At 39.1% G+C, this 26389-nt stretch overlaps 1 protein-coding gene across 2 annotated transcripts in view; it reads left to right on the forward strand.

Annotated features, from left to right (window-relative positions):
• Positions 1-2562: 2562 nt before the first annotated feature.
• LOC114473829 (leucine-rich repeat transmembrane neuronal protein 4) overlaps positions 2563-26389 on the forward strand; it is a 170998-nt gene continuing 147171 nt past the window's right edge. Inside the window, exons 1-2 of one of the 2 annotated variants that reach the window (XM_028463651.1) lie at positions 2563-3266; positions 13938-15493. In XM_028463651.1, coding sequence (XP_028319452.1) covers positions 3263-3266; positions 13938-15493 — 1560 coding nt within the window. In that variant the 5' untranslated portion in view covers positions 2563-3262. The remainder of the gene's footprint in view (positions 3267-13937; positions 15494-26389) is intronic. The other variant, XM_028463653.1, reaches the window with a different exon arrangement.

A 26389-nucleotide genomic window follows, 5' to 3' on the forward strand; every position in this document is an offset into this window, starting at 1 on the left:
AAGTTTCTTGATTTTCTTAATGGCACCTGGGATCCATTTATTGTCTACATTGAATGGTTTTTAAGGTTTTTTTTTTTAAATGCACTTATTTTCAAACATTATTCCTGTCTGCTGCCTCATCCCATGTCTTCTCCAACACCAAACTTTCTCGACAGTAATCCCATGGCCTAAAAAAAAAAACATAAATTTTTATTTAACATCAGAAAAAATGGTTCACTACTACTATACAATTGATGTAACAAAAAAAAAAAAAAAAAAAATCATAAAATACTTCTGATTACATTTTCTGTTAGGAATATAAATAACTTGAGTTCTCAGGTATTTTACTTTTTTTCTAACCTTGGCTAAATGTTATATAGCCTCTAAAGTTTACTTATTTAAATGAAAGTAAAGCCAGTGTATTTTTCAACATGAATTTAACCACAAAGCTGTGGGAAAATCTTGCTTTAGGCATTGAATAGAATCAATAAGTGAGTGCAATTATTTCTGGTGTTTTTTTTTTTTTTGCAATAGCTTAGTTGGTTTGCTGCAGGACTTTTCATATTGCATTTAAAGTACCACAGGTTTAAAAGATAAACCAAAAATTATAATTTTTTTCACTTAGTCTTACTTTTGGATAACATGATTTTTAAAGCAACTTAAATACATGCCTTTATAATATAACCTGTTATAATCTACCAAAACTCCAGACAAGTTTTAGATGCAATTCAGGAGTACTTAAAGCAAACAGAATGCATCAAAGCACAAATTCGAGCCACATAAGACAAATTTAATTATAAATGACAGATATGACTTTTTAAGAAAGCTGGCCAAGCTGCAAATTGTGTTAATTTTTGAGTTGTGTAGGTTTTGTTATGGTGTATTTGATTTAATTATTTAACCTAAGTACTGACTGACAAATCCATAAGCCAGCAAAAGCTTAAAAAGAGGGAAGCTGCAGATTGGTAACTCCTTTGAAAATTTAATACACATTAAAAATGTAGCTGCCTATTTCTTCCCCAAATAATCTGAAGCTTTTAGAAGCTGCTGTGCTGAAACACAGCCCACAGTGGATTTAGTAAACATGCATTTACAATACAAGTTTAACACAGACTGTCAAGTGCTATTCTGCTCGTGACTTTAGGGCGAGGTGTTTTTGTAACAAATTCGTACACGAAAAAAGTCACAGAGGTGGTTCTAAGAATAGGAGAGTTGGCTGCACATGTTTAGTATTTCAGCACCACGGACAGCGCCTTGCTGCGGTTTGCACTGGCTCACAGTGAAGTCTGAAAATATAGTTGTTAATGGGCTCATTCATGAAAATTCATATTTTGGGAGATGCATTTGGGTCAAGAAAATACACAATAAACAAAAATAAACAGGGCACCAACAATCATTCTCAACCATATTTATACCTGATATTTGAATCTACTATACTCTTACTGAAAAATAGGCAGCTTTTTTCTTTAAGTGTCATTATTATATATATATATATATATATATATATATATATATATATATATATATATATATATATATATATATATATATATATATATATATGTTATGCATATCTTTATCAGGAGAGATGCAGGAAGGATAATGACCTTCAGGGCAGCATGCTAGTTCTGTCTTAAAATTGCAAAGTTTAAACTCCTTCAAGTGTAATCAAGATAATAAATCTATTATTATAAATATAATTATTTATGTTATGTTTACAAGTCCATCAATTAACTACAACTTTACTTCCCACTTTTAAAAAGAATAAATACACACTAACAAACAACATTTACTTCCAAAAAGTAAAAACAAAAATGATACACAGAAAATGTTACCCATCACTCAGATTTTTATAATAATTATAGTAGCCTTTTAAAACACTGTACATCTACATCCATATTTTTCCCCCAATGTATACAAATAACATGCTAAAATAGCCAAAACATCAGAAAAATGTTTAATATTGTTGCTTTTGAGGCTCAAAACAGATGAAGGTTTAGGGGAGCTGATACACAGTAACTTGAATTAATTTCAGTCAAATTGACGCAAACAGTACACTTATTCACAGCCTAAAAAATGGAGGGCTTAGGGGGTCACAGAACACAAAATGCTTTGGGGATAAAGGTTTTATGTCACGATATTTTTTCTGGCTTGATATTAACATGATCAATAATCAGCAACAAAACATTCAATATCCATGTGAATGTTAATAGTAAGCCAAACTTAGTTGGACTGATATTGGGGATTCAGATTTGAAACTTTAGCTATGACGCCTAAAAATAATAATAATAATAATAATAATAATAATAATAATAATAATAATAATAATAATAATAACGTAAAATTGAAGGTGTTTTTCTGTGGACTTATCATAAATTGTATCACACTTTATATTGTTACTGATGCATTTAGACTAAAAAAATAAAAAAAAAAAAATAATGAAAAAAAACTGGAAAAACAAAAACTATCTGCAAATATCTGTAAATAAATAAAGAATATCCACCAACTGATGCAGCATGGATCAGCGCCTGAATGGCATTCTCACCAGAAGAGGGCATTTTGCTTCTGTCTGACAAAGTTGCTTTGACACGCAGACGTGATTAACTCCAGCGTCGTCGTGCTGTGCCATCAAACCCGTTACTGTAACAACGACAATGAGAGGAATACCGTGGGAGCATTGTTGCGACACCTGACTGACTGTCGGAGACACACACTCATTGACAGACTTGGGGAATGACCCGCTGTCACTTCGCTCTGTGCGCCATGCGCCGCTCGGACTAAAACGCGTCCTTTGGAACAGAGACGCAGAGCCTTCACAGGAATCCGAGCATCTGCTCTGCTAGGAATCAATCCATCATCCTTTTCTGTGCATTTTTCCTCTTCCACGACATAGGTGAAGTTTGTCCAGAGCGTGTTGTTGGTTGCTGAACCTGTTAGACTGACATGACTTACTTGGATGTGGCTTCGTTGTGGTCTGTGCCTACTGCGGTACTCTCTGCTGCTACTTGAAGAAGGAGAAAGCGACCCTTCTGCTGTACAGATATGGATAGAATGATTTAAACCAGGATTCTACACCGTTTTTTCCCCACATCCAGTGTTTGGTGCTGAATGAGACAAGTGTCGTTTTTTCCGTGCAGCTACACTTGTAAACCGGATAGCACATCCAGGTCGTGGATCAAGGTGCGCGGGCTGCGGGGTTCGGACTGTGTCGGTGTGTGAAAAGCGCGTCATGCGGACAAGAAGCCGTTCAGACCTGTAGGCTGGAGCAAACACATACGCGGATATGGGTAAGTTTGTTTCCATTTACGTTCATGAACACATCATATAAACACATTTTAAACTCACATTTCCCTCAAAACACAGACAGTTTTCTTTTTAAATCACCGATCTGGGTTTCGTCAAATTTCGACGTTTACATGCAGTAAAACAACCGTGTGTTTTTTTATTTGTCTTTTTTTTTTTTAAATTAGGGATTTATATGGAATGGAGCTGGGAAGCTTTGTGCTATTGCCTGCAAAGCGCAGAGCTGCAATTCTTCTCCTTCATTTTCTTGGCGCTGTGGCTCGTCAGAGATGGAGACTTTATTTAACATCTTAATATTAATATTTGAAGCCAAAACCAAAAGCCAAAATGCTCTAATCGGGGACAATGTGATATATTTTCAACAGTATTAAAAGTAGCTCTATCATTGAGATGCAGTAGAATGCTCATAGAAAATGTTGGAAAAGAGTCAAGTTGACAAAAAAAAACATTGTCTTAATGTCTTGAATGTAGACATGACGCCCGCTCGCCTCTATTATACTGATGCTGATGCTTTCCTGAAAACTGAACAGCAGGAACGGCCCTTGAGGGGTCTTTGCTCGATTCTCATTCAAGAAGCCCATTGAATTAGGTGTGTGTGTGTGTGTGTGTGTGTGTGTGTGTGTGTGTGTGTGTGTGTGTGTGTGTGCAATGCTGTCCACACTCATCCCCCTCTCTACTTTAATTAGCATTTACCTTTACACCATACACCCCAACACACTGTACCCTTCATGGTACTTTTAGACTCGTAGCTCTTCTTCTATCTATTTCTCCATGTTCCCCATATTGGCCCTTTTCTCAGTCCTGGTATGAATGTTCTGGTGGGCTTATACATGTCTCAGCCATTCTCAACTACAGATAGCTATAAGTTCAGCAGTGCTGCTGTTCCATTAATTGTAAGACCACATGACATATCGACCCACAGTGGGTTACTGCACCACATCAATAAAAGCTACATTTGCACACAAATCCATACAGTGCACACCGCTAGACAACTACTATATATTGATATTAATCCAAAATAAGAGACTGGCTTGTTTTCTGTGATTCCAACGGAGATGTGACAGAAAACCCTGCATACTTAACTCTCACCTTGAAAAGTAAAAACCAAGTTGAAGCCTTCATGCACAACATAACATCAAGCTTTTCCCAACAATCACATGCTGATTACATGGAGCTGTGGTCTCAGTAGTGTAGCAAATAGTGCTGCTCTTCATTAGCAGCATGTCATGCACTTAAGTTTCAGGGAACAGCTCATTAGAGATCTGCCTTTTCAGTGGTAGAACAGTGGAGCAGGAGTACACAACAAAAAAGATAATCTCAACCGGAGATGCTTTTGGACACATTTAGAGAGAGAGAGAGAGAGAGAGAGAGAGAGAGAGATAACTTTTTATGCAAGCTCTCTCTTAGAACATTTGAGCTGTGAGTAGAGAACATTTGAGGCAAAAATACCTTTTTTTTGGTTCTCTAGCATTCAGCCTCATGGTGATCTTGCTATATCAGTTAAAGCAATAGAGAAGGCAGAGCTCTCTAGAGCTATCAAATGTGCTTTTTCATTGTACATGGGTCAGTTTTGTCAGTGAAAGAAAAACGGGTGTCACTAGCTCAGAAATATGTTACCTTTGGTTAATCTTCTAATAGGCAAATCAAAACACAGGTAAAATGATGCAATACTACGTTTGTTCCATATATAAATGATTGGGAAAATATAGTAAGGAAATTCATGCATATTTTGTATTTCAGGCTGATTAGAATGATTAGAGTCAAATATTTGCAGATGCCAAAAAGCAGCTTTACAAAACAAAAAGAATGTATCAAACTTTGATGCCCCCAATCACTCCAAACTAATTACAAATCTAACCCTAATTTGAACACTAAAACTATAGGGAGTAAGCACATTATGGCTTTATCTCCTTAAGAGGGTTTAAATGGCTAGAAAAATAGCCTCACCTACACGTTTTTTGTTTAGATGAGACAGACTGACATGTTCGTCCATTGAACAGAGAGAAAGCTGCTCGTAGGGAATCAAAACAAAATTGGGAGAAAATTTAAATAGAATTTTGGGGGCCCTAAAAATAGTCCAAACTGTTGAGGAGCTTGCACAACATACAGTATAGCTGAGTATATTAATATTTGCTGAGTAGAGTATTCATTACAAAAAAAAAACTATAATGTAATTTTAGTCTGGGTGTTGTTTGTGGCATGTGTTCTATTATTTCCAACTTTAACAAACCATTTTTTCTTGAGCGATTACAAGACACATTCTATAAATATCAAAGTGCTGTTTTGACGAGGGTATAAAAAGGCTGCCACCCACCTTATATTGCATTTAAAACAGCTTTTCCATAAAACAAGTAGGTGGTGATATGAAACAAGAGAGCAGCTGTTTCCTGGTTGCCTTTTTTCGACTTGCATATTTACACAGTTTTCTACATCCACTGCACCCAGAAAATGGTGCTCAATAAGTTCCCATATGGGCTTTGTTTCCTTCAGAAGTGAGTTCAAACATAGCCTTAGACAATCTGAAATGCAAACCATTTACAAAGAGCTGAACATTTATTTTCCATCCACCTTAACGGTTGTTATCAAGGGAAATAACGGACCACGCTGGGGGGTATCCAAACAGCCTCCATTGCTTCCTCTCTCATTGTGTTTTGTCCTAATGCATTCACGTCTCTATCTGTGCCTGTGTTCATGTTTAAGATTCAACAGTGCTCCCTATGGTGCATTTCTACCCAATCATTGTTACAGATACAAGACAGGCATTTTGGTTCAGATTTTGCCCTGTGGTAGTTGGAATGACTCAAACTTGGCAAGCCGTCAACGTCACCTTAAAGATAATTGGAGACAAATAGCTCAGGCTGATTTGGGAATGTCCTTTCCTTTGTGTTAGGCTGCTTCCAGCCACTCTGTTTGACGCACTCTGTGCAGTAGCAGTTTTGTCAATGACAGGAGGCAAATATCAATGAGCCACTTGTGTGCACTTAAAGTGCACCAGTTAGCGAGTCCATTTTCAAAGTTATGAAGCTACATTTGGTTTTATTTTAGGTCAGCAGTAAAGTGCACTTGCTCTCCCTATGTGTTGAGAGGTAGAAAAAAGCCATCTTTAAAGTGCAAGTAAACCCCCAGTTTTTTGCTGACCTACCACTAGGGGGGAAATTAACAAAATGCCTTGATTATGGGCGTTGCTCTTGGAGCATTTAAGACATTTTCAGTCACAGCAGCCCCCACACTACGAACGTACATGCACGCACAATCTCGATGTGACGCTCACCCACGCACACAACCTTACAGACACTATAAAATGCAAGTGCAAACTCTTTACAGAAGCACACAGTCACGGACATCACTGCAGCTGAACACAGTGCACATGGAGCTGTCAATCAATGCTCATTTACAGCTGAGAGATGAGGAAACACAAGTCCCTCCAACCAGCTTTTATCAGAGGGGCGGGGCCAACAGTGACTGTTATTGATAACATCAATCACAAATACGTATACCTCAGTTAAGTTGCACTAAAGTCAAAGTTGGTTTAAAAGCCACAGGCAGATTGTATGTTATTTATTTATTTTAAGTTGTTGCCACATGACATGTTAAAACCAATGTTTTTCAGTGTAAAATATGCCAATAAAATATATTTCATACATAATGTTCTCATGAAGGTGTACACATTTACAGATTAGTTGTTTTGTTAAGTAATAAATTTAAAAAAAAATCGCAATAATTGCCTTATACTTCAATATCGGGATATATCGTATCGTATTGCATCGTGACCTGTGTATCGGGATGCTAATCGTATTGCCAGATGCCAGGCAATACACACCCCTAATTACTTATTTTGTAGTGTGGAATGTTAGAAAAAGCTTAATCAAGTGATGTTACTCAAACAGAGAACAATAATCAGCAACCGTAGGTTACTTTGTTGCAGTGTGAACCACCTATGGATAGAAGTGCTGGAGCGGAAAATTTTATAGGAGAGCTTATATTGGTGATTTTAGATGGAGTTCGATAAAATCCGATATTTGTTTTCTGGCTGATATCAGACCGATATCAATATCGGATCAGGACACCTCTATTTATAACTCACAATGGATCATTCTATATGCGCACGCACGGATGTGAATACCGTCTGGTTGAAACTTGTTCGGGCTTAAAGAGACATTGGCTTCATTCTGGTCGGACTGGTTCAGGCCATGTTCTCTCGAGCCTGGTCTTCTTTTTGACCTTTCACCATTTTAATAATTAACGTTTAGTTTTAAAGTAAAGCTGGGACAAAACTAAAAGACAAACAAAACTAAAAAGAAAAAAAAAAACAACTTAAGCTTTACGTCCTAAATTTGGCCCTAAAAATATTATACATTTGAAATGTTTCTGTGCCGATGGCGCTCTCTTGCGTGCCACGCAATCCCCCTATGCTGTGAAAAATTCCTGGTGAGAACCTTGAAATTAGCTTAAATAAAGTAATGAAAAAAATTGCATCATCTGGAGTCTACAAGGAACCCAAGAGACAAAAGGAACATTGGACATGAAGACTACATTATGAAAGCTTTCTGAAAGCTGCAGGGTTCAAGGACATGCAAAACTAGCATCTTCTCAGCATAATGCCATCTGAGTGTGAGTGTCCTTCAAATGGTCATTTCAGAAAAAAACCCCTAGTGTTTTGCCTGGTAAGACCTAATATAGATGCAAACCTTTGGAGTGACACCTCAGAGGACGACTCATGCTCTTTTGTGAATAAGATTAGAGGAACATTGGGGAAGTAGATGGTTTACAATGGCATTAGCACATGGAGCACTCATTAAACTACATGGAAGGTCAGGAAGGGGAGTGAGATTTTCTTGTACGTTGTCTCAATCTGTGAGAGATGCCAGATTTACTCTTAACAATGCAGGCCTATTATGCACAGGGGGAAAAGCAAAAGCAATAGGGGGTTGTATCCACAGCCTCTTGGGATAAAATTCAGACAGTAAATTTAGAAAACAACCATTCATGTTTAGCAGCCCACACAATACGTTCCCTTGTCAAAAGAGCTGTCTCTTGAAATTGCTTTGAGTGCACTTGGAACATTACACATGGGGATTCTTCTGCATCAGTATTCTTTGATATCCCTCACGTTCTCTTTTATAGGTAAGACTTTAGGCATGATGTCGAATTAGCAAAGTTGTATTACAAAGCTTCACAAATGTTGCATCTTTGCTGTCTTACTTCAGCTTTCTATGCTTACATTTTACAATTTAGCTTGAAGAAGTAAGACTGATGTATCTGCTGTGATAATCAATACCCAGCACAAATGATCTACACAATTTCACAGTTCTCTCTATCTGTAAGGGATGATAAAAGATTTATCTGACAACTAACAGTGAATGTGTCACTCTCTGTCATTTTCTCAGACAGAGACAAATACACACACAATGCCCATATGGGATCAACAGATGCTTGGCAATGAGTAAAATGGCTACGTTAGATACCATATGCTGTATAGTGTCTCCCAGCTACTCAGTGTTATACACATTTCGGACATGTCCTTTGTAGACTATGAAGATATCAGAAAGTGGTGAAGTCAATGAACATAAAACAGTAAAGATTCCATGATTTTGAGCTAAAGTTCATCATCAGCAAATCACATCTACACATGACACATTCATTTAAATAAACTGGTGGAAATGGTGCTTGTGACACTGCCAACTCCAAGTATATATGTATGCTAAACCTGGACCAGTTCCTTTTGTGCCATATTAATCTTATCTCACTATGCTGATGGCCATAGGGATCATAGTTGATGATACTGCCTTGAGAAACTCACATAAGTAGTGAATCCCCATTCTACCTCCTCAAGGGGAAATCAATGTATCTTAATGACAGATCATTAGTGGCTCTGTAAGGGGGAACGATTTTAATGGAAACAACTCTGTTTCACCTCCGAACAAGGAGTATCACAGGAAGAAGCAACTGACCACTTTCTCTTTTTAAAAGTCTGTCTGAAGCACAACATCTATTCTCTTAAATTAGGTCACCATGGACCCACTTGGCCTTTAAGTAACAGTTCTGACAGGAAATAGGAGTTCTGGTGGTGGTGGGTTGGTACACATATTTGGGCCTCTCCGGTGGGGGCCTGGCCCCTCTGTTGGTGGCTGGGCCACTGCATAGAGTAAAAGCACATCAAGATGGTGCGGTCGGGCGTGGCGGTGGGTCTCGGGGGGGCTTTGCCGGGGTCTCTCCTTGCGGGGTCTTTCCGGGCTGTGTCGGCCGGGTGGGGCGCGGGGGTGCCTCTCCCCCTTGGGTGTGGCTTGGTGCTTGCTTTGTCTCCTGGTGGCCTTGGGGGCGGGCCCCGCGGTGTGCGGGCCCGGGGCGGCCTGCCTCGCCGGTTTGGGGGGTGGGTGTGCTGGGGGGGTGCTGGTGTCCTCACCGGGGTTGGGGCAGGGTTGTTTGGCGCCTCGGGATGATGCTGTTTACTGGGGGGGCGGCGTTAGCTGTTCCGATGGTTGAGGTTGCTTTCGGCCGCCTGGTGGGTATGTCCTGCCATCTGCGGACTGGTGGGTGGGTCCGGGGCATCTTTGGCTGGGGGCTGCTGTCCCGCGCTGGATGTGTGCCGTTGGGGTGCCTCCGTCCCCGCGGTGGGGGTCGCCGGTTGCTCGCGGGCCGGCGGGGGGCGCTGCCCTGTGGCTTGCGCTGTCCGGGGGGCGGCGGGCCCTGGGCTGCTGGCCTTGTGCCGTCTGGGGCTGTGCGGTCCTGCTGGGCTGTGGCCGGGACCTGGGCTGGGGTGGGGGGCGCGTCCCGGGGGGCTTGGCCCGGGGGCTTGCCCTTGGGGGGTCCTGGTCCCTGGGGGTGCTCCTGGGGCCCGGGGTGCTTGGCCGGCTGGCCGGGCCGGTCCTGGCGGGGGTCTTCTGGGGCGGGTGGCGCGTGCCGCGCCCTTGCATACCTTCTGGTGCGGCCCCTGCTTGGGCAGTCCCCCGTGAGGCAGAGTGTCGGGGTTAAATTAGGGGGCCACATCCCGGCGGGGCGGTCTGGCTTGGCCTCTGGAGGGGGCCCTGGCTTTAAAGAACTGAAGCTCGTGGCGCGGGCGGCATCGGCACCTGGGGCGCCCGGGGGGGCTAGGTTGGGGTGCCTGGGGACCGGCGGGGGGACTCCCAGCGGCCCCCTGGTACCTTATGCGGCTTGGGGTGTGGTCGTTCGCCCTGGGCGGGCTGCTCCTGGTGCTGCATCCGTTCCGGGTCCTCCTGGCCTGGGGTCGGGTCCTTGCTGGCTCTGGGCTCACCGGCGGGGGCCCGCCGGCTGCCCGTTCGGCGTGGCTCTGGTCGTCTGCTGGGCGTGGGCTTTGGCTCCTCCGCTGGGGTCTCGGGCGGGGGGCTCTCTGGGCCCTCCCCTCGGGGGGCTGGGCGCGGGGGTGTGGGTGGTGGTGGGGGGGTGGGGGGCTTGGGGGCCTGGGGGTTGGGGGTTGGAGTCGGTGGCGTGGTGCGCTGGGTCCTTGGCTCCTTGGGGGCTTTTCGGGTGTGTATGGGGGGGGCAATGGCAGCCTCTCGGCTTGGGACCTTGGGGGCGTTCGGGGGGCTGCTTGGCCGTGGGGTGGTCGCCGGGGGCCCCTAGATCTCTCGCTCTTTCTGCTGGCCCGACTGCTTCTTCGGGCCCGGGTGCGGCTTATGGGTTTTGCAGTAGCGGCTCTTGGAATCACATTTGTCATGGACGCACTGGCCTCGGGCTGTGGGATAACACTCATACTGGGCTCAACCATAGACACGTTGTTCCCAAATACCTGTTTTATGTAACTTCCACTCACTTCCTCCTCTGCTCACAGCCACCATCATTATTCCTAAGCCGCACACTGGTCACCAGACTGGCTTGATAACACAACAATAAGCACAATATACACAACCACAATTTCACATCACATCACTTGAAACTTATTGATTATTCCCCACCCATTCGTTTTCCTATCTTGTATCCCTCCTCCCTGTTAACTCCCCCCCCCCCACCCCCCTCACCCTGGTGTAACACTGCCCTCTCTTTTTTACATCCTCCCTTTAATAAAGTATTTACCCTTCCCTAGGGAGGGCTGGTGATGGTCACAATTATGCAATGAAATAAATTCATTTATTTAATTGCAATAATAAAATATGCATTGCTGTCAAAAGATTGCACTTCTTGTAGTGTTAACCTTCAACAGCATGTGCAAACAAGGTAAAAAAAAAAAAAAAAAAAAAAAAAAAAAAAAAAAAGAAATAGGAGTTCTGTAATTCCATAGGTTGTTTTCAACTGTTTAGGATTTCGGTAAAGCAAGAACTATAATTCATATAAACTTGTTTCTGCCTTTCTCTTCCTACACATACAGTATTTTGTCTAAAGCTGTACTACAGATATGTTAGATATTTGGTAACTAAGTATTGTAAATGTTAATTTGTACCTTCCATCCTTCATTTCTGTCTAATCCTGGATTAGGGATGGTACCTTTCGCATTTCAACCAATGCAGTACCAATATTTGGTACCTAGGAATCGGTGTCAGTACTCAACGGTATCAATTTTAGGTGGTAATAAATAGTAATGCACCAATAATTTGTACACTTAGAATTTTGGGGCATAAATGGCCAAAAGGGCATTTTTGGCCTTTAGCCAAAACATCTGGATCACCATAACAACCTGGCCAAAAAAGGGTGTTGAGCAAAAACTTCGGCCACCACGGGCTTGTCTGGACACGGGCATATTTTAATATATCAAAGAACTAAAGTATCTTCTAAACAAAGGTTGAGATAAAATCAAAAGTATACTGAAATGTGATTGCCAACATGGACTCCTATGTCGTAGTGTGACACATGCCTCCAAAAAATTCTTACTGCTCATCAGAAGCATAAATTAGGCTTTGGATTCTGTCAGCCTATGTTTCACAGAGATATATTCAAATCTTCTTCACTTCATTGCTACTGTACTTTATTCACGTTATAAAGATCATTACTTGAATGTGGAGGGATGCGGAAAAACCACTTTGAGACGGGGACGCGCACAGTGCAGAAGGAGATCAGAGAGTGCTGACATGAGAGACTGTTCAGTTCTGCAGCTCATGATATCAATGAGAAGGGGAACATACTTCACTGTGATAAAGCAGATAAGCTATTCTTCATTAAGAACTTAAATGCACTTTGTATTTTCATGAGAAAACATTACATTTTACAATCTTTCAGCAACCCAGTCAGTTATAGCGCTGTACATAATTAATTAATCTGAAAATAATCAGGAGTAAAGTTAAACATTTTATTTTGTGTTTTGTTTTATATTGTGCATTGTTAAAATGTTAGTATTAAATAAATATCAATTTATTCTTTGAAGCATGATTATTAATTAATGCAATTGCAATGCCTTGATTTTAGTGAGGTTAGTTCACATCCATAGCCATATATGCAATAACTGGCATAATCATTTATTTCAGTGTTTTTGTTTTTGGCCGTGGTCTGTTCTTAATCAATCCCTAAAAAGGAGTAGGGTAGTCTCTTGGTAGATATATGGTACTGAAGGTTTTTGCCCAACGGTTTACAGTGGTGATGGTGCCTTTTACCTTTACCACATCCAGCTCTCCTGTCATCTACTCTAGGGTTTTAAATTTTTAGTTTTTTTCCCCAGTATATTGTTTTAACTGCAGTATTGATATTGCACTACATATATCATATTACTAATTAAAACAAAGCATCATGTTGTATACTTCCTCAGAATTTTACATAATCATTGTATCTGTCATTTATTGTCCAAAGCCTTTCGTCATTAAATAGGTGCTTACCATCACATGAATCATGTATTTTGGTCCTGACAAAATGAAAATTAAAGAACATATTTAATTTAAAAAAAAACAAAAACAAGACACATTTTAATAGTTTTAACTGACATACAACAGAAAACTGAAAAAGGATTTTTACAAAGTTAAATTAATTATGATGTGGTAGTGAGGCGAGAGATGGGAATGTTCCTTATATACTCAATAATCAAAATTCTAAGTTTCAGTTTCTGGCTTTATTGTGTTGAAGCACATTGAGAACAATGCGCAGTGAGTTTTGCTGTTAATGACAACTGGCATAATGTGAGTGAATAAATCCATTACAGCGACAGTTTGATGGAGAGATATGAAGGTGAAACTTAAGTATTTTGAGTTGGAATCTTGTTAGTTCCTGAGATTTGATGGTATAGTCAGACTGACTCTCAAATAGACCGACAAAGTTACCTTTCTTGGAGGAATGACTTCAACTCTGTGAAGTGTGAAAAGGAATATGACTACAGATTTCAGTGATACTGGTTGAAGCAGTTATTTAACTGCTGCAACTGATCTGTAAAGTTGGATTACTGACACCTTCCTTGGGAGGTGAAGAGGAAATCCAATTATTTTAGATTGCAAAAGAAAATTCTGACGTGAGGACTTCAGGTCCTGGCAGTTAAGTTATGATTCTGGTACAAGGAGTGTTCTAAGTTTTTTCAAAGTTACACATTATTTTCTCAACCTTTTGACCTTTCTTGTTTGGTGATTCTGCCTTACCAGAAGAGGCACTGTAACTTAAATTTTCCCATATAAAAACCTTTCAGCTGACCTGTCTCAAGTTCAACGTTATAATAAGCTGATGATTTACTTTCCCTGTCTAACTTTGTGCCCACTATTTTTGTTTTTCCTCCATCTTTTTAATTGTAGGCTCTGCTCTGCGCCATCGCTGGCTTGTGGTCCAACTACTGATGCAGGTGTGGATAGCGGCAAATCCATCTCTCAGTGATCGACCGTGTCCCAAGAATTGTCGATGTGATGGTAAAATAGTTTATTGTGAGTCAAGCGCCTTTCGTGATGTCCCAAAGAATCTTTCAGGAGGATGTGAGGGCCTTTCCTTACGATACAACAGCCTCGCCAGTCTACGTGCAGGCCAGTTTGTTGGCCTTAACCACCTTATTTGGCTATACTTGGATCACAATTACATTGCCTCTGTGGATGGAATGGCCTTCCAGGGAATTCGCAGACTCAAAGAGCTTATTTTAAGTTCCAACAAGATCACATCGCTACACAACACCACTTTCCACCCCGTTCCCAACCTACGAAACCTGGACTTGTCATATAATAAATTACAAGCCTTGCAATCTGGGCAATTCCAGGGACTACGAAAGCTTCTCAGCCTTCACATACGTTCAAATTCTTTGAAAACCATACCCATGCGTCTTTTTCAAGACTGCAGAAATCTTGAGTTTTTGGATTTGGGTTATAATCGTCTGCGCAGCATTACACGGAACGCATTCTCAGGACTCGTCAAACTCACAGAGCTGCATCTGGAGCATAATCAGTTCTCAAAGATAAATTTTTCTCACTTTCCTCGACTCTATAATTTGCGGGCTCTCTACCTCCAATGGAATCGGATTCGTTCAATGAGCCAAGGCCTGACGTGGACCTGGGCCTCCATTCAGAAACTGGATTTGTCAGGGAATGATCTGAGTGAACTAGATGCTGTCATATACCAATGCTTACCCAACTTACAGACTCTCAATCTGGACTCTAACAAGTTGACAAATGTTTCCCAGGAGGTGGTTGATGCTTGGATCTCGTTGACCATGATTAGTTTAGCTGGTAATATATGGGACTGTGGGCCCACCATCTGTCCCTTGGTAGGCTGGTTAAGAAACTTCAGAGGGGCAAAGGAGACTACAATGATTTGTGCCTCTCCAAAGAAAGCCCAGGGTGAGAAAGTGATGGATGCTGTTGAAGCTTTTGCTGTTTGCCAATTAAACTCTATCACACCAGTGAACATTTCTCCAAACCCATCGAATATTCCTGTGCTGAATGAGAAAAGCCCAGCTATTTTGGCATCACCTACTGTTTCGGGAAAGAGAGGAGAAGGATCCCTAAGGGGTCCCACAGCTTCAGCCGACAGCCCACCAGTGGCACCTCCTGCGGACACAGATGTGGAACCAGTTTCCTTTCACAAGATTGTTGCTGGAAGTGTTGCCCTCTTTTTATCCGTTGCCACAATCCTTTTGGTAATCTATGTTTCTTGGAAGCGTTACCCAAGCAGTGTCAAGCAGCTGCAGGAGCATTCAGCGGCAGCTCGCAAGCGTCGCAAGAAAGCAAGAGAGACTGAGCAAACACTTAGCTCTCCCCTGCAGGAGTACTATGTGGACTACAAGCCCACCAATTCTGAGGCCATGGATGTGCTTGTGAATGGGACCGGACCATGCACCTACACCATCTCAGGCTCCCGAGAATGTGAGGTATGAACCACTCCACTGTCAGCTCTAAACAAATCTCTGTCCAGCAGAGGTAATTTTACTGTCTTAATAGTCATTAAGTATATCTCTTGATTTTGTAAACACTATACGGCAGTTTTAAAGGATTGCATATGATCTAAGTTAAGAATTGCAAGGGCGACTTTTGTGTCACTTTTCAATGGAAAAGAAGGTTTAACTTTTGTGATTGGGGTGTTTGTGTAAATCCCAATCTCTGCTGGGATGCAAATGTTGGTTTTGCCACAAAATCAGACAGATGTTGTAATTAATTAGACTTCATTACACAACCTGTTCTTCATAATCTTTGGATTAGGCAATGCTTCTGTGTGATACCGTATTTGATTTTGTTTGCATGATGTTTTTTTTATTTGCAAGAGTGTCGCGCACTCTCTGCTTAGTGAGCTTTCTCCCTTGCTATTCAGTTATTGATGAGCAGCATTGTGTGAAGAGAATAGTTGACTGGTGACAAAATTCTCTTTTGTACTCATCATGTGAATATCAATGCCGATCAGAGCTACCTTTAGCAGATGAGTTAACACTTGTCTTGCCTATCAATGACTCACGTTAACTACAGGAAAATACCACATTTCTTATTCCCATTACACTATTTCCTTCATGGCTCATTCTACTGCTTTTTCATTTTGACACACAAACACACACCTACCCCCGCACACGCACACACACACACACACACACACACACACACACACACACACACGCACACACACACACACACACACACACACACACACACACACACACACACACAAAGGAAAAAGAAGCAATTGAAAGCTGTTTGAAAGGGATGTCAATCTTTTTTTGTTCACAGGAAAGTGAATTTCACCAAAACTGATGATCACAATATGGAAATACCACTTTTCTCACTCTGCTTTCAGATGTTACACACCTTGTGTGTGTCTGATATTGTGCACCGAGGATACATCTGCTGTTGATGTTCTTCAGGATCATACAGGGTTATGTATTTTCACTGGGTCTTAAAAAAAAAAAAAAAGTTTATGTCAAAGTCTAAATTATGCATGTGGTGAAATTCAGCCCCTTTTCAATGACTTAAGTTCAGCATCCTGTAATTAAAATAGGAAATGCCTTCTCCCAGTGGAGAGATGTGCTATTGATTAACAACATAAAGATTTTTTGCTAAATGATTTATGTTTTTCCAAAAAGCCTTTAATTGAATAATGTTGTTTGATTTATGTAAAGACAGACATCCTAAGCCCCTGAGCTACTGTCCAGGGATTAACCAAATAATTAATAACAGCTGACAAAGAAAATGTAACTAAACAAAGATTAGATCATGGAATTCATGTTTTCAAAGTCTTTGTTTAAATCAAGACCTTTTAGAAGCAAATTTCTATTTTAGCCTAAAAAAATTGAAATAGCGTTTAAACCTTGTAGCATTCCAGTGTGACAGTGTTATATAGCAAATACGTTATGCTCCACATAAATACGACAATCTTTCATTCCTGGTTTTATGTCTAACCATTAAACATTCTGAAGGATAGTTAAAAGGGGCCCTTTTTTAACCCAGGGCCACATTTATTTGAAACTGGCCCCTGAGTTAATGAACTCAGTTTATGCAGTGTTGAATCACATAATTGTAGCTCTGCTTTTATATCAAAGTGACACTCACTCTAAGTACTTTTTTATTTTTTCTAATGACATATACCATGGGTCTGCAACCTTTACTCTCAAAAGAGCCATTTTGCCTCATCTCACCTGAATTAAAGTCCTTCCGGAGCCGGAAAAAAAATACCTTTTCAATGAAGACAACATAGTGGATAAAGATCTATACAGTTAAAATTATATTGGATAATGTTATGTGAAAATATCTATTTTTTAGACAATGTATTTGAAGGGCTACAAAATATAACAAATTTCTTGCCACATATCAAGCATGCATATTAAGCTGTTGGCAGTTAAATTAATCTGTCCCCACACAATTAAAATGTATATTTACATCCAGAATAGTCTTTTAGTTGATTTAGTTATTTTACCTGGGATTTAAAACTTAAGGTGCAGAGAAAGTTAATGGTCTGTAGATGTTTCAGGAGGTGAAGTAGGAAGGTGGCAGTTATTGCACAATGTGATATATTTTTAGGTTGACAAATCATTATATCGTGATTTTATTTGGTGTCAAAATCATTAATCAATTATACTCTCTGTTGACCAAATTCTTCTGACACTCCTGGAATCTTTGGTTTATCTGCTATTTCTATTTGCCCTTTGCCGCATTTAACACATTTAGTGCTTATTCGCCAAAACAATGGCACATGATGATTTTTCTTTGTGCTGTCTTAATTGACCTGGATATTCTTCCCTCTTTTTTGTCAACTTTTTCTCTCCTGCCACTTGTAGTTAATTATTTTTGTACAGATTAGTTGAGTTTTCTGATAGCACTAATCTGTTGTTATTGCATTCAATTGTTTTTCATGTAAGCAGTCATTTATCTCAAGCTTTAGTTTTATTTTCTGACAAATCTTTTTACGAGCTATTCACTTATAAGGCTTCTTTTTGGCATTCCTTTCTCTCTCAAGCTGAAACATTTGGGAGGGGAGACAAGGATTATCAGTCCGCTTTTCACAAAATCCCGAGTTCATCTCAGACTGCGCTCCCATTTTGTTTTTGCAATTGGGTGCCTTTGCATAGACATAAATCATTTGGCAGAATGCGGCAGCACCTGCTACTCTCAGTCGACCTTCCTCCCCTCAGGCCTATAGAGCTGCAGCTTGTTCAACCCATCCATGTGGGAATTTCTTATTTCTCTTGTGTCACTTTTTCAATTTCTTTCATTTCAGAATTGTGCCTTCACGCAACAATCTCCTGAACCTCTCCACATGATTGTCCTTTATTTTCTCCCTGGACTCTTGATGTGAGTGCAGGCTTGCAGCCTCTTTGATAGAATTGTGTAAAAAAGGTGTATTACCTTGTAGATATGTCACCCTCAGTGACAAGCAAGAGCACCTTAGACCTTTTTGTTGCCTTTGAAATTTCACATTCCTGATTAACATTTGTATATACTCATACTGTCCCTTAACATTTTCTAAAATGATTATCGAATAGTATTTTCAGTAATCCAAATGTGCCATTTTCTCCTTGGTAATTAAAAAAGAAAAATACACAAAGCACTGTATACCAACTGGACTCGAGCCATTCTGGTTTTGCAACTTTCGTCCTAAAACTTTCCTTTGCCTAAAATCTACCAAAACACAACTTCCTGTCCAACTGAGTCTAGAATGGCTGCGCTTGTCCACTATGAAATGAGTATACATCCTATGCAAATGCCTCTGAAAGTATAGAAAGACTATGCATTATTTGCCGTGTTTTCTATGAGGCATACGTCAGATCACGTGACTACATATATTAAGAGAGCTTTAAAAACATATCTAGTGAGAAATGTACCCTTAACTTTTATCCATTCTGTTTAGTTTATGATACACAGATTATTTGTTTTGACATGCCTTCCTCCTGCTTTATCTAGTTGCTATGGTGTTGCTATCAAGACTTTTAGACCATACTGGCAGTGATGTTGAATAACTGTTAAGTATTTAAAGCCATACTGATTATGTAAATTGTTTATTTATTTATATATTTTTTATTTTACCTTTTTTTATCCAGGTAAAGTCTCATTGAGGTTAAAAACCTCTTTTTCAAGCGAGACCTGCAGAAGTTACACACATTCAGACAGCAATTAAAATGATAAAAAACTGTTAAAAGCAATTTACTCATAATCATTATTATTTATTTATTCATTTACATTTTAATATATTTCCACACCTCGAGGTTAGAGTATAGTTTAAGACTGTTTGAAACAAATAATAATAATAATAATAATAATAATAATAATAATAATAATAATAAACTTTAACAAATATATCAAACCAACATCCAATTGTATTGTAGCAACATTTGTTTCACAAATTTCTTCATCATTAAAATTGCTTTTGTTTTTGCACTCCAAACAACTCATTTCACGAGTTCCCGGTATTCCCATAATACTGATGCACAGACTATAATACAAGAGACGGGGAATCCGAGGCGACGTCGGGTTTGTGTTTCGTGGGCGTACATTTTAGTCTATAACACTGGATGGAAAACAAAAGCCTCTGCAAACTTTGCAGCCTCTGCTACAACCTTAATGCTAAACATGTAGCAGCTAGCACGGAGAGTCGGGAGAGTGCTCGCTGCGATGTTCTCCGAGCATCTCCGTTCCACACCCGACTACATGACTGACAAATGAAGAAACTCACTGGATAAATGATTATAGTGGAGGGGTCGAGGATGTTGGGCTAGAAACATGGCTACTGATAGCATCATCTACCCAAGTTACCAACTTATGAACTGCTATGTAGAAAGACAATTTCAAACAAAATTAATCAGCTACATCAGTCTGTCTATTTATTTCATGTCAACTGTTTTGCCATGTTCAGTTTCTACTTCTCTGGAATGTTCTGTACTAATTGCTGTTTTTTATTTTTATTTTACTAAAACAAATTTGTTTTTGAAAGTTTACAAAAAAAACGGAAAAGCATGAAAGTAGCCTACTTAAATTTAAGTTTGTGCTTTGTGAACAATGCAATCTTAATTATTATATCGCTATTACAATGTGCAATTATTTTAAACACACTTTTGTTGTATAAGCTAATTTATTGCTTTCATTAATTCAATTATGTACTAAAATCCATTTAAATTGGAAAAACATTGCTTCTCGTGTCAAATATTGCTGTGCGACTAATTTAGATTAGTTCAGTACAAAGTCTTAATTAATTATTTTTTGTAATGAAGTGCCACCACAATTTTTTATGTTATACAAATATTGAATAATTGTAATAATGTTATATTTAAATCAAATTAATAATAATTATAACGCCCCAACATTGTAGATCACAAAGAGCTGAAAAAGTGTGGGCACCTCTGCACTATCCATTCTTCTGATACTGCTGCTGACCTTTTTCAAACCACAATCATGCACCAATTCCTCTAATGACAGTGTGTCACACATTATATTGTCTTTCAATAAATGTAAAGGTTGATTTGTTTTTCATTAAAATCCAACTCTGGACACAAAATTTGCCAACATTAATATTTGAACATTTAGGTGGTCATTTTGATATACAACGTACTGAAAATTAATTTTTTTAGTTACATTAGTTGGTTATTATCTGGTTTAATTAGATATCATTTAGGGCTGGGCGATATGACTTTTTTTAAAAATATTTCGATATTTTCAAGCTATACCAGAATATACGATATATATCTCGATAATTTGCCCTTGCCTTGAGATGATTCTTTGATGCATACAAGATCCAGAATGGCAATAGTCCGTCCATCCATACATTTTCAGGCCATATATTCCTGTTTGTCAGGGTCGCGGGGGTCTGCCGGTGCCAATCTCCGGCTCTCGATGGGCGCTGGGCTGGGATACACCCTGGACAGGGCGCCAGTCCATCGCAGGGCAACACAGACAGACAACCACTAATGGCAATACTCAATATATATTAATGTTTTCTCTGTGATGGAATTGGGGTTTCCCCTAACTATTATAGCATAGCGTACCTGTTATTTCTTTTTTTCAGAGGCAAACCTTTCAAATAAGACAAGTTCACACAGGGTCCCTTATTAACAGAGGTGTAGAGAACGATATCAACGTTAGAAAACAAATTATGTGCATTTGTGTACATTTTAAAAACAACTTCAGCTGACCAAAGTGCTGTACAGTTTTTTTAATTATTACAGTTAACTATGAATTATGTATTTATTATTACTGACATAATTGTGAATTTATCATAGGGCTGGGCGATATGGCCTTTTATAAATACCGCGATATTTTTAGGCCATGTCACGATACACGATATATATCTCGATATTTTGCATTACCCTTGAATTAACACTTTGATGCACAAAATCACACCAGTATGATGATTCTATATGTCTACATTAAAACATTCTTGATCACACTGCATTAATATATGCCAATTTTAAACTTTCATGCAAAAAAGGGGATATCACAACTAAGTCAAAGTTGACATAACTGTATTTATTAAACAGTGAGTGGCTCAAACATAAAATTGTCAACAGAAAGTGCACGTTCTGTGCAAAATTGTCACAGAGACATTTCAAAACAAGACATTAGTGCAGGATGCAACTCACATGGCATTTCAAAACACAAAATTAAAGTGCACTTTTTGTACATAATGTCACTACAATATTTTAAAACAAATAGTGCCCTTTTGTGCATGTTGTCATTAAGATGACATTTCAAAACAACACTAAATTTAAGTGCATAATGTGTGCACATAATGTGTGCATAATGCCACTAAGATATTTAAAAAAAAAAAAAAAAAAAAAGTCCGCGAGTTTAACGGTATGGTCATTTTCAACACCGCACAGGCTGCAAGCTGCGATATATCGAGTATATTCGATATATCGCCCAGCCCTAATTTATCAGCTACTATTATCCAAAGTGGCATACAGAATATATAAACAGTTTCCACTACTAACACACGCACTCGCACACACAGACACACACACGTGCTCTGTAATGATCGCTCTCTGAAAACTGTCCCTTTAAGGCCCATGGTAACGTAAGGTCAGAGTTGAGTCAGTCCGACCTTCTTCCTGATTTGTACTGAGCGTATGGGCAGAGTTTTATGTTACTTTTCTGTTTCTGAACACAGCATTATGCCTGTCATAGACCTTCTTTTTATTATACTATATCTTTAGCGATATGGTGAGCCTCAGCTTTCACTTGTTTTAGATAAGTGCGAATGTACGGCCAATGGAAATAAGTGTATTGCTATTTTAACGTAAAATTAATATATACTCATGTATTTTTAGTTGAGATTAAGTGCTTTATACAATAACCCACAGCTAACTAGTAGGTAGTACATTATTCATAGAATATCCTGTTAACATTCTGCAACATTTTAATCTGATCAAGTATTCATAATGCTATCACTAGAATTGTGTATTTAATCTAATACATTAGAGATGTTTCTCCCTAAGAAAATAGTTAATTTGAAATTTGAATGCAATGTTTTCTTAGGACAAGGCATAGTTTTGAGAAAAGCAATAATAAATACTGCAGTTCTTCAAGCATATTTGGAATTCGAGAATGAACTGTGTTTAGTTGTTTTGCCTGCAAATTTTAAATCTGAACTCCTGAACTACAATCTAGAATTTCATTTAGCAGACACTTTTATCCAAAGCAAGGTACAACATGAGTAGTTAGAGCTAAGGGACCTGCTCAACATCCCACAATGATGGCCCAGGTTAGATTCAAATCGGTGACCCCCTTATTTTTTATTTTTTATCTAACTGACCTGCAATTCCGGTTATTACATTACATTATTAAGGTCATGATGCCACATTAATAACTGCAGAGAAATAAATGGACACAAATTGTAGTACGATAGCTAAGGACTATTGTGAACATTTTTAAATCAAAGTTAAAGGCACTTTTTTCTCTACTGCGTATGATTGAAAGGGAGATTTTTGGTCATGTTGTTAATGTAATGTGTTTGTTGATGATTTTAATTGATTTTACTGATGATTTTAAATGTTCTTATTGATTTTAAGCTGTTGAATGTTTTATCATGTAAAGCACATTTAGTTGCCTTGTGTATGAAATGCGCTATACAAATAAATTTGCCTTGCCTTGCCTAAGCATTTGTAATTTAGTAGAAAGCCTTAACTTTGGTCAACATTTAGCCACATGGGAGACATGCACATGTGAGGGGAGGGGACATTTCTTTGTTTGATCCATGCTTTAATGATACAACAATTACATTACCTGGAAAAGAAGCATATTTTCCTTGCAGTTTATCACACCACAAAGCTACGAAACTGCATCAAGTAATGCTAAAATGCTCTTTTTACGCTGTTGCTTTTAAAATCTTCTCGTCATTTACCATTTGTGGTGCTTGCAATACAGTGTCCCATTTGTCAATTGTGATTAACTATCACCTTCTGTTCTGTTCCCTTTTAAACTAAATTTTCAAAGCTGGGCTTCTTCGGGCATACATTTTATTGCCTTGTTCTTGACTATCTTCAAAAGAGCTACTGCTGCTCTGTGCAGCCACTTCTATTAAACCCTCAGAATGGAGCTTGGTTGTCGAATGACATATTGTAAGTGGCTGCAAGAGAACAAAAAAGGCCTGTTTTCTTCCTATTAAACCAGGGTTCACATTACAGAAAGAAAACAAATGCTGTAAGCGTAATATTACATTACAGCTCTGCCCTTAGGGGATCTGTGATCGGTCATCTACTCATTTTTGACACTGTTTGTGTGCAGCAGCAGCACTTGCAGGCGCAGCAAAGGGTTTGTTGGCCCTAGCATCTAACCTGCAGGGATTCTGCACTTGTAACTGCATGTGACAGCGAAAAAACAATCTATGGAAGTGACTCGAACTGTGTAACTAACACATAGCAGACTGAGCATCATTTGTCCTTCCACAATAAGCCGTTAATTTTTCAATGATAGGTATTCAACATTACCTCCTTTCAAATGTAAAAATATTGTACACAATTGAGCCTCAGACTACTACATCAGAGCTGGTTATTGCTTTTTATGGGCCCCGTGTAAGATGTTTGTATGTTTTGATGAGGAAAACAGGCTTGTGAATACTGATACAATTGCTAGTGGTATCTACTGTTAGTCTCATCTCAGGGAATAACAGGAAGTTGAATTTTACTGTCAATAGTGTTTTCTGCATAACAGCCAAGATGATTATAATTGCCAAAGAAACACTGATTCTAGAACAACATCTTATATTTTTCTCATTTATTTATTATTATTTCCCATACAGGAGCCAATAGGGTAGAAATAAGAATAAGAATACAATCTACTAAAATATATTCAATTTGAAATTGCGGGGGTAAGGTTAGAGCAAGGGTTACCATATACCCTGGTGAACCACTTCTGTATGTTCTGCATGGCTTGGCATGGTTGTGTGCACTTGTTAGAATCACTACTCCTCTGTTATTTGTGAACGGATCGAACTGAAATTTGATAGGTATAATCTATGGATGTGTGCGCATTCAACCGTCGGAGCCCGATTTTTGATTTGGGGCCCTAAAAAAATAATAAAAATAATTTTTTATTTATTTTCAAGTCAAATATTACGACGCTTGGTGGTACCGAATCATTGGCGCTTATCAATATATAAGTGCCCATTACCCTGTATGTGTCACGGAGATGCCAGGAAGCCCCCGGGGGCCCCATTGTTTAAATGACTACTCCCCTGTTAGTTTTCGTTAGATCGGAATGCATACTCTGTGAATGAATATGATGAGACGCTCAGAGCACTTTTTTTTAAATGGGGCCTGGGGGCCCACCCCCCATTTTTGGTAATTTCCAAATTTATGGGAACAGTCGTGTGGAATATAATTTCAAAGGTAACGTAGATTACAAATATGCCTCACACAATTTGATTAGGGGCCCACCCCCCTTTTTTCTGCAAGTACTTTAAGAGGGTATCAATGAATTTGCATACTTTAAGGGATAAAGTTTAGATCCACATGTTAATATTAGTTTTGGTCTAAATTGCTGCAAAAAAAGCTAAAGTACAACATGTTACCCTCAGCACTGGATCAAAGCACTTTGCTGCTTAAATTCTTCTGAGGGATTCACTGTTACCAATAAATGATAGAGTATTTAATAAACTGACAATGGTTCAAGTGTAATTAGCCTGTCATCTCTGCATAATGCTGCTGTCCAACAAAATACTGTAGTCTTTGATTGGTTAGCTTTCTAAAATGTTGTAATGGCTTAATGACGATAAAAGTGAAGAGTCTCAGTCTAAACTAAAGGCTACTTCCTATGAACTATATTCATTACTTTTAAAGATAGTTATGTGATTCTGTAGCTAATTGACTAATAACTATAATTAAAAAAAACAGCTTTGCAAAGGAGAAGATGGAAGCTTTGTTCTGGAAAATAGTAGGGTGAACAGATTATTACACACATAGATATATATTTTCTAGACTATAAATACTGCCCTGGAAATCAATTAGTTGCAAAATTCATTTGTAATGCAGCCTCAGTGAAATGAGCGACTCTTTCACAGTGGCTGTAAACCTGTGTTTGTGTACAAAATGTTGTTTCACTTTCCAATCCCACAACCCTCTGTTTGGGTATAGCACTCAAGTGAATCCTTGGCACATCCCCTGTTTCCATTAAACTGATTAGAAATCTCAACAGCACTGAGTGGGGGTGCTTACATAGAGCATGACTGACACTAGCCTGAATCTCATGGTCTTTTCTTTGTGACTGCCAGATTGAGGAAAATGTACATCTTGATCGTTTTCATAAAGGGTAGCAACAACCTTTTACATGAGATCCCCATTTACCTAAACATTGGGGGTCAGTAACAATGAACGCATGAGATTGGATTTTATACATACAGTGCGACCAAACGTTCTATGTCCCGTGGTTGTTTATACATCAAATAGTGATTTTATCTGCCTTTTAAACCAGAGTTTACTAAAGATAATACATATGACATATGGCCAGTGCCCATAGAACAGTACAGGCAAATGCTTATGGCACTATCCCTGAGGTGTCGCCTTTTTTTGTGAAATGCAGCAGCTTTTGTGTGTGTGACGTCATCGTAAAATTTGCGAGTGGGGTACGTTTGTTCGATAGCATAATCGTAAAGGGTTTTTGTTCGCGATTCCAAACAATTGTTTGACTAAGAACCGGTTCCCAAACAAAACCGGTTAACAATGTACATCCCTATCCAGGGCACGGCACAAATTAGGTTCTAAAAAGCCTAATCATCCCCAATTCCTTTACAAAAAGACAGATCAGGTAATGCTTGTTTGCCATATGAATAAAAATGTCTGTTACTGTATAACACCACAAAT

The sequence above is a fragment of the Gouania willdenowi genome, chromosome 12 (assembly GCF_900634775.1).
Source record: "Gouania willdenowi chromosome 12, fGouWil2.1, whole genome shotgun sequence".
NCBI classification, from domain to species: Eukaryota; Metazoa; Chordata; class Actinopteri; order Blenniiformes; family Gobiesocidae; genus Gouania; species Gouania willdenowi.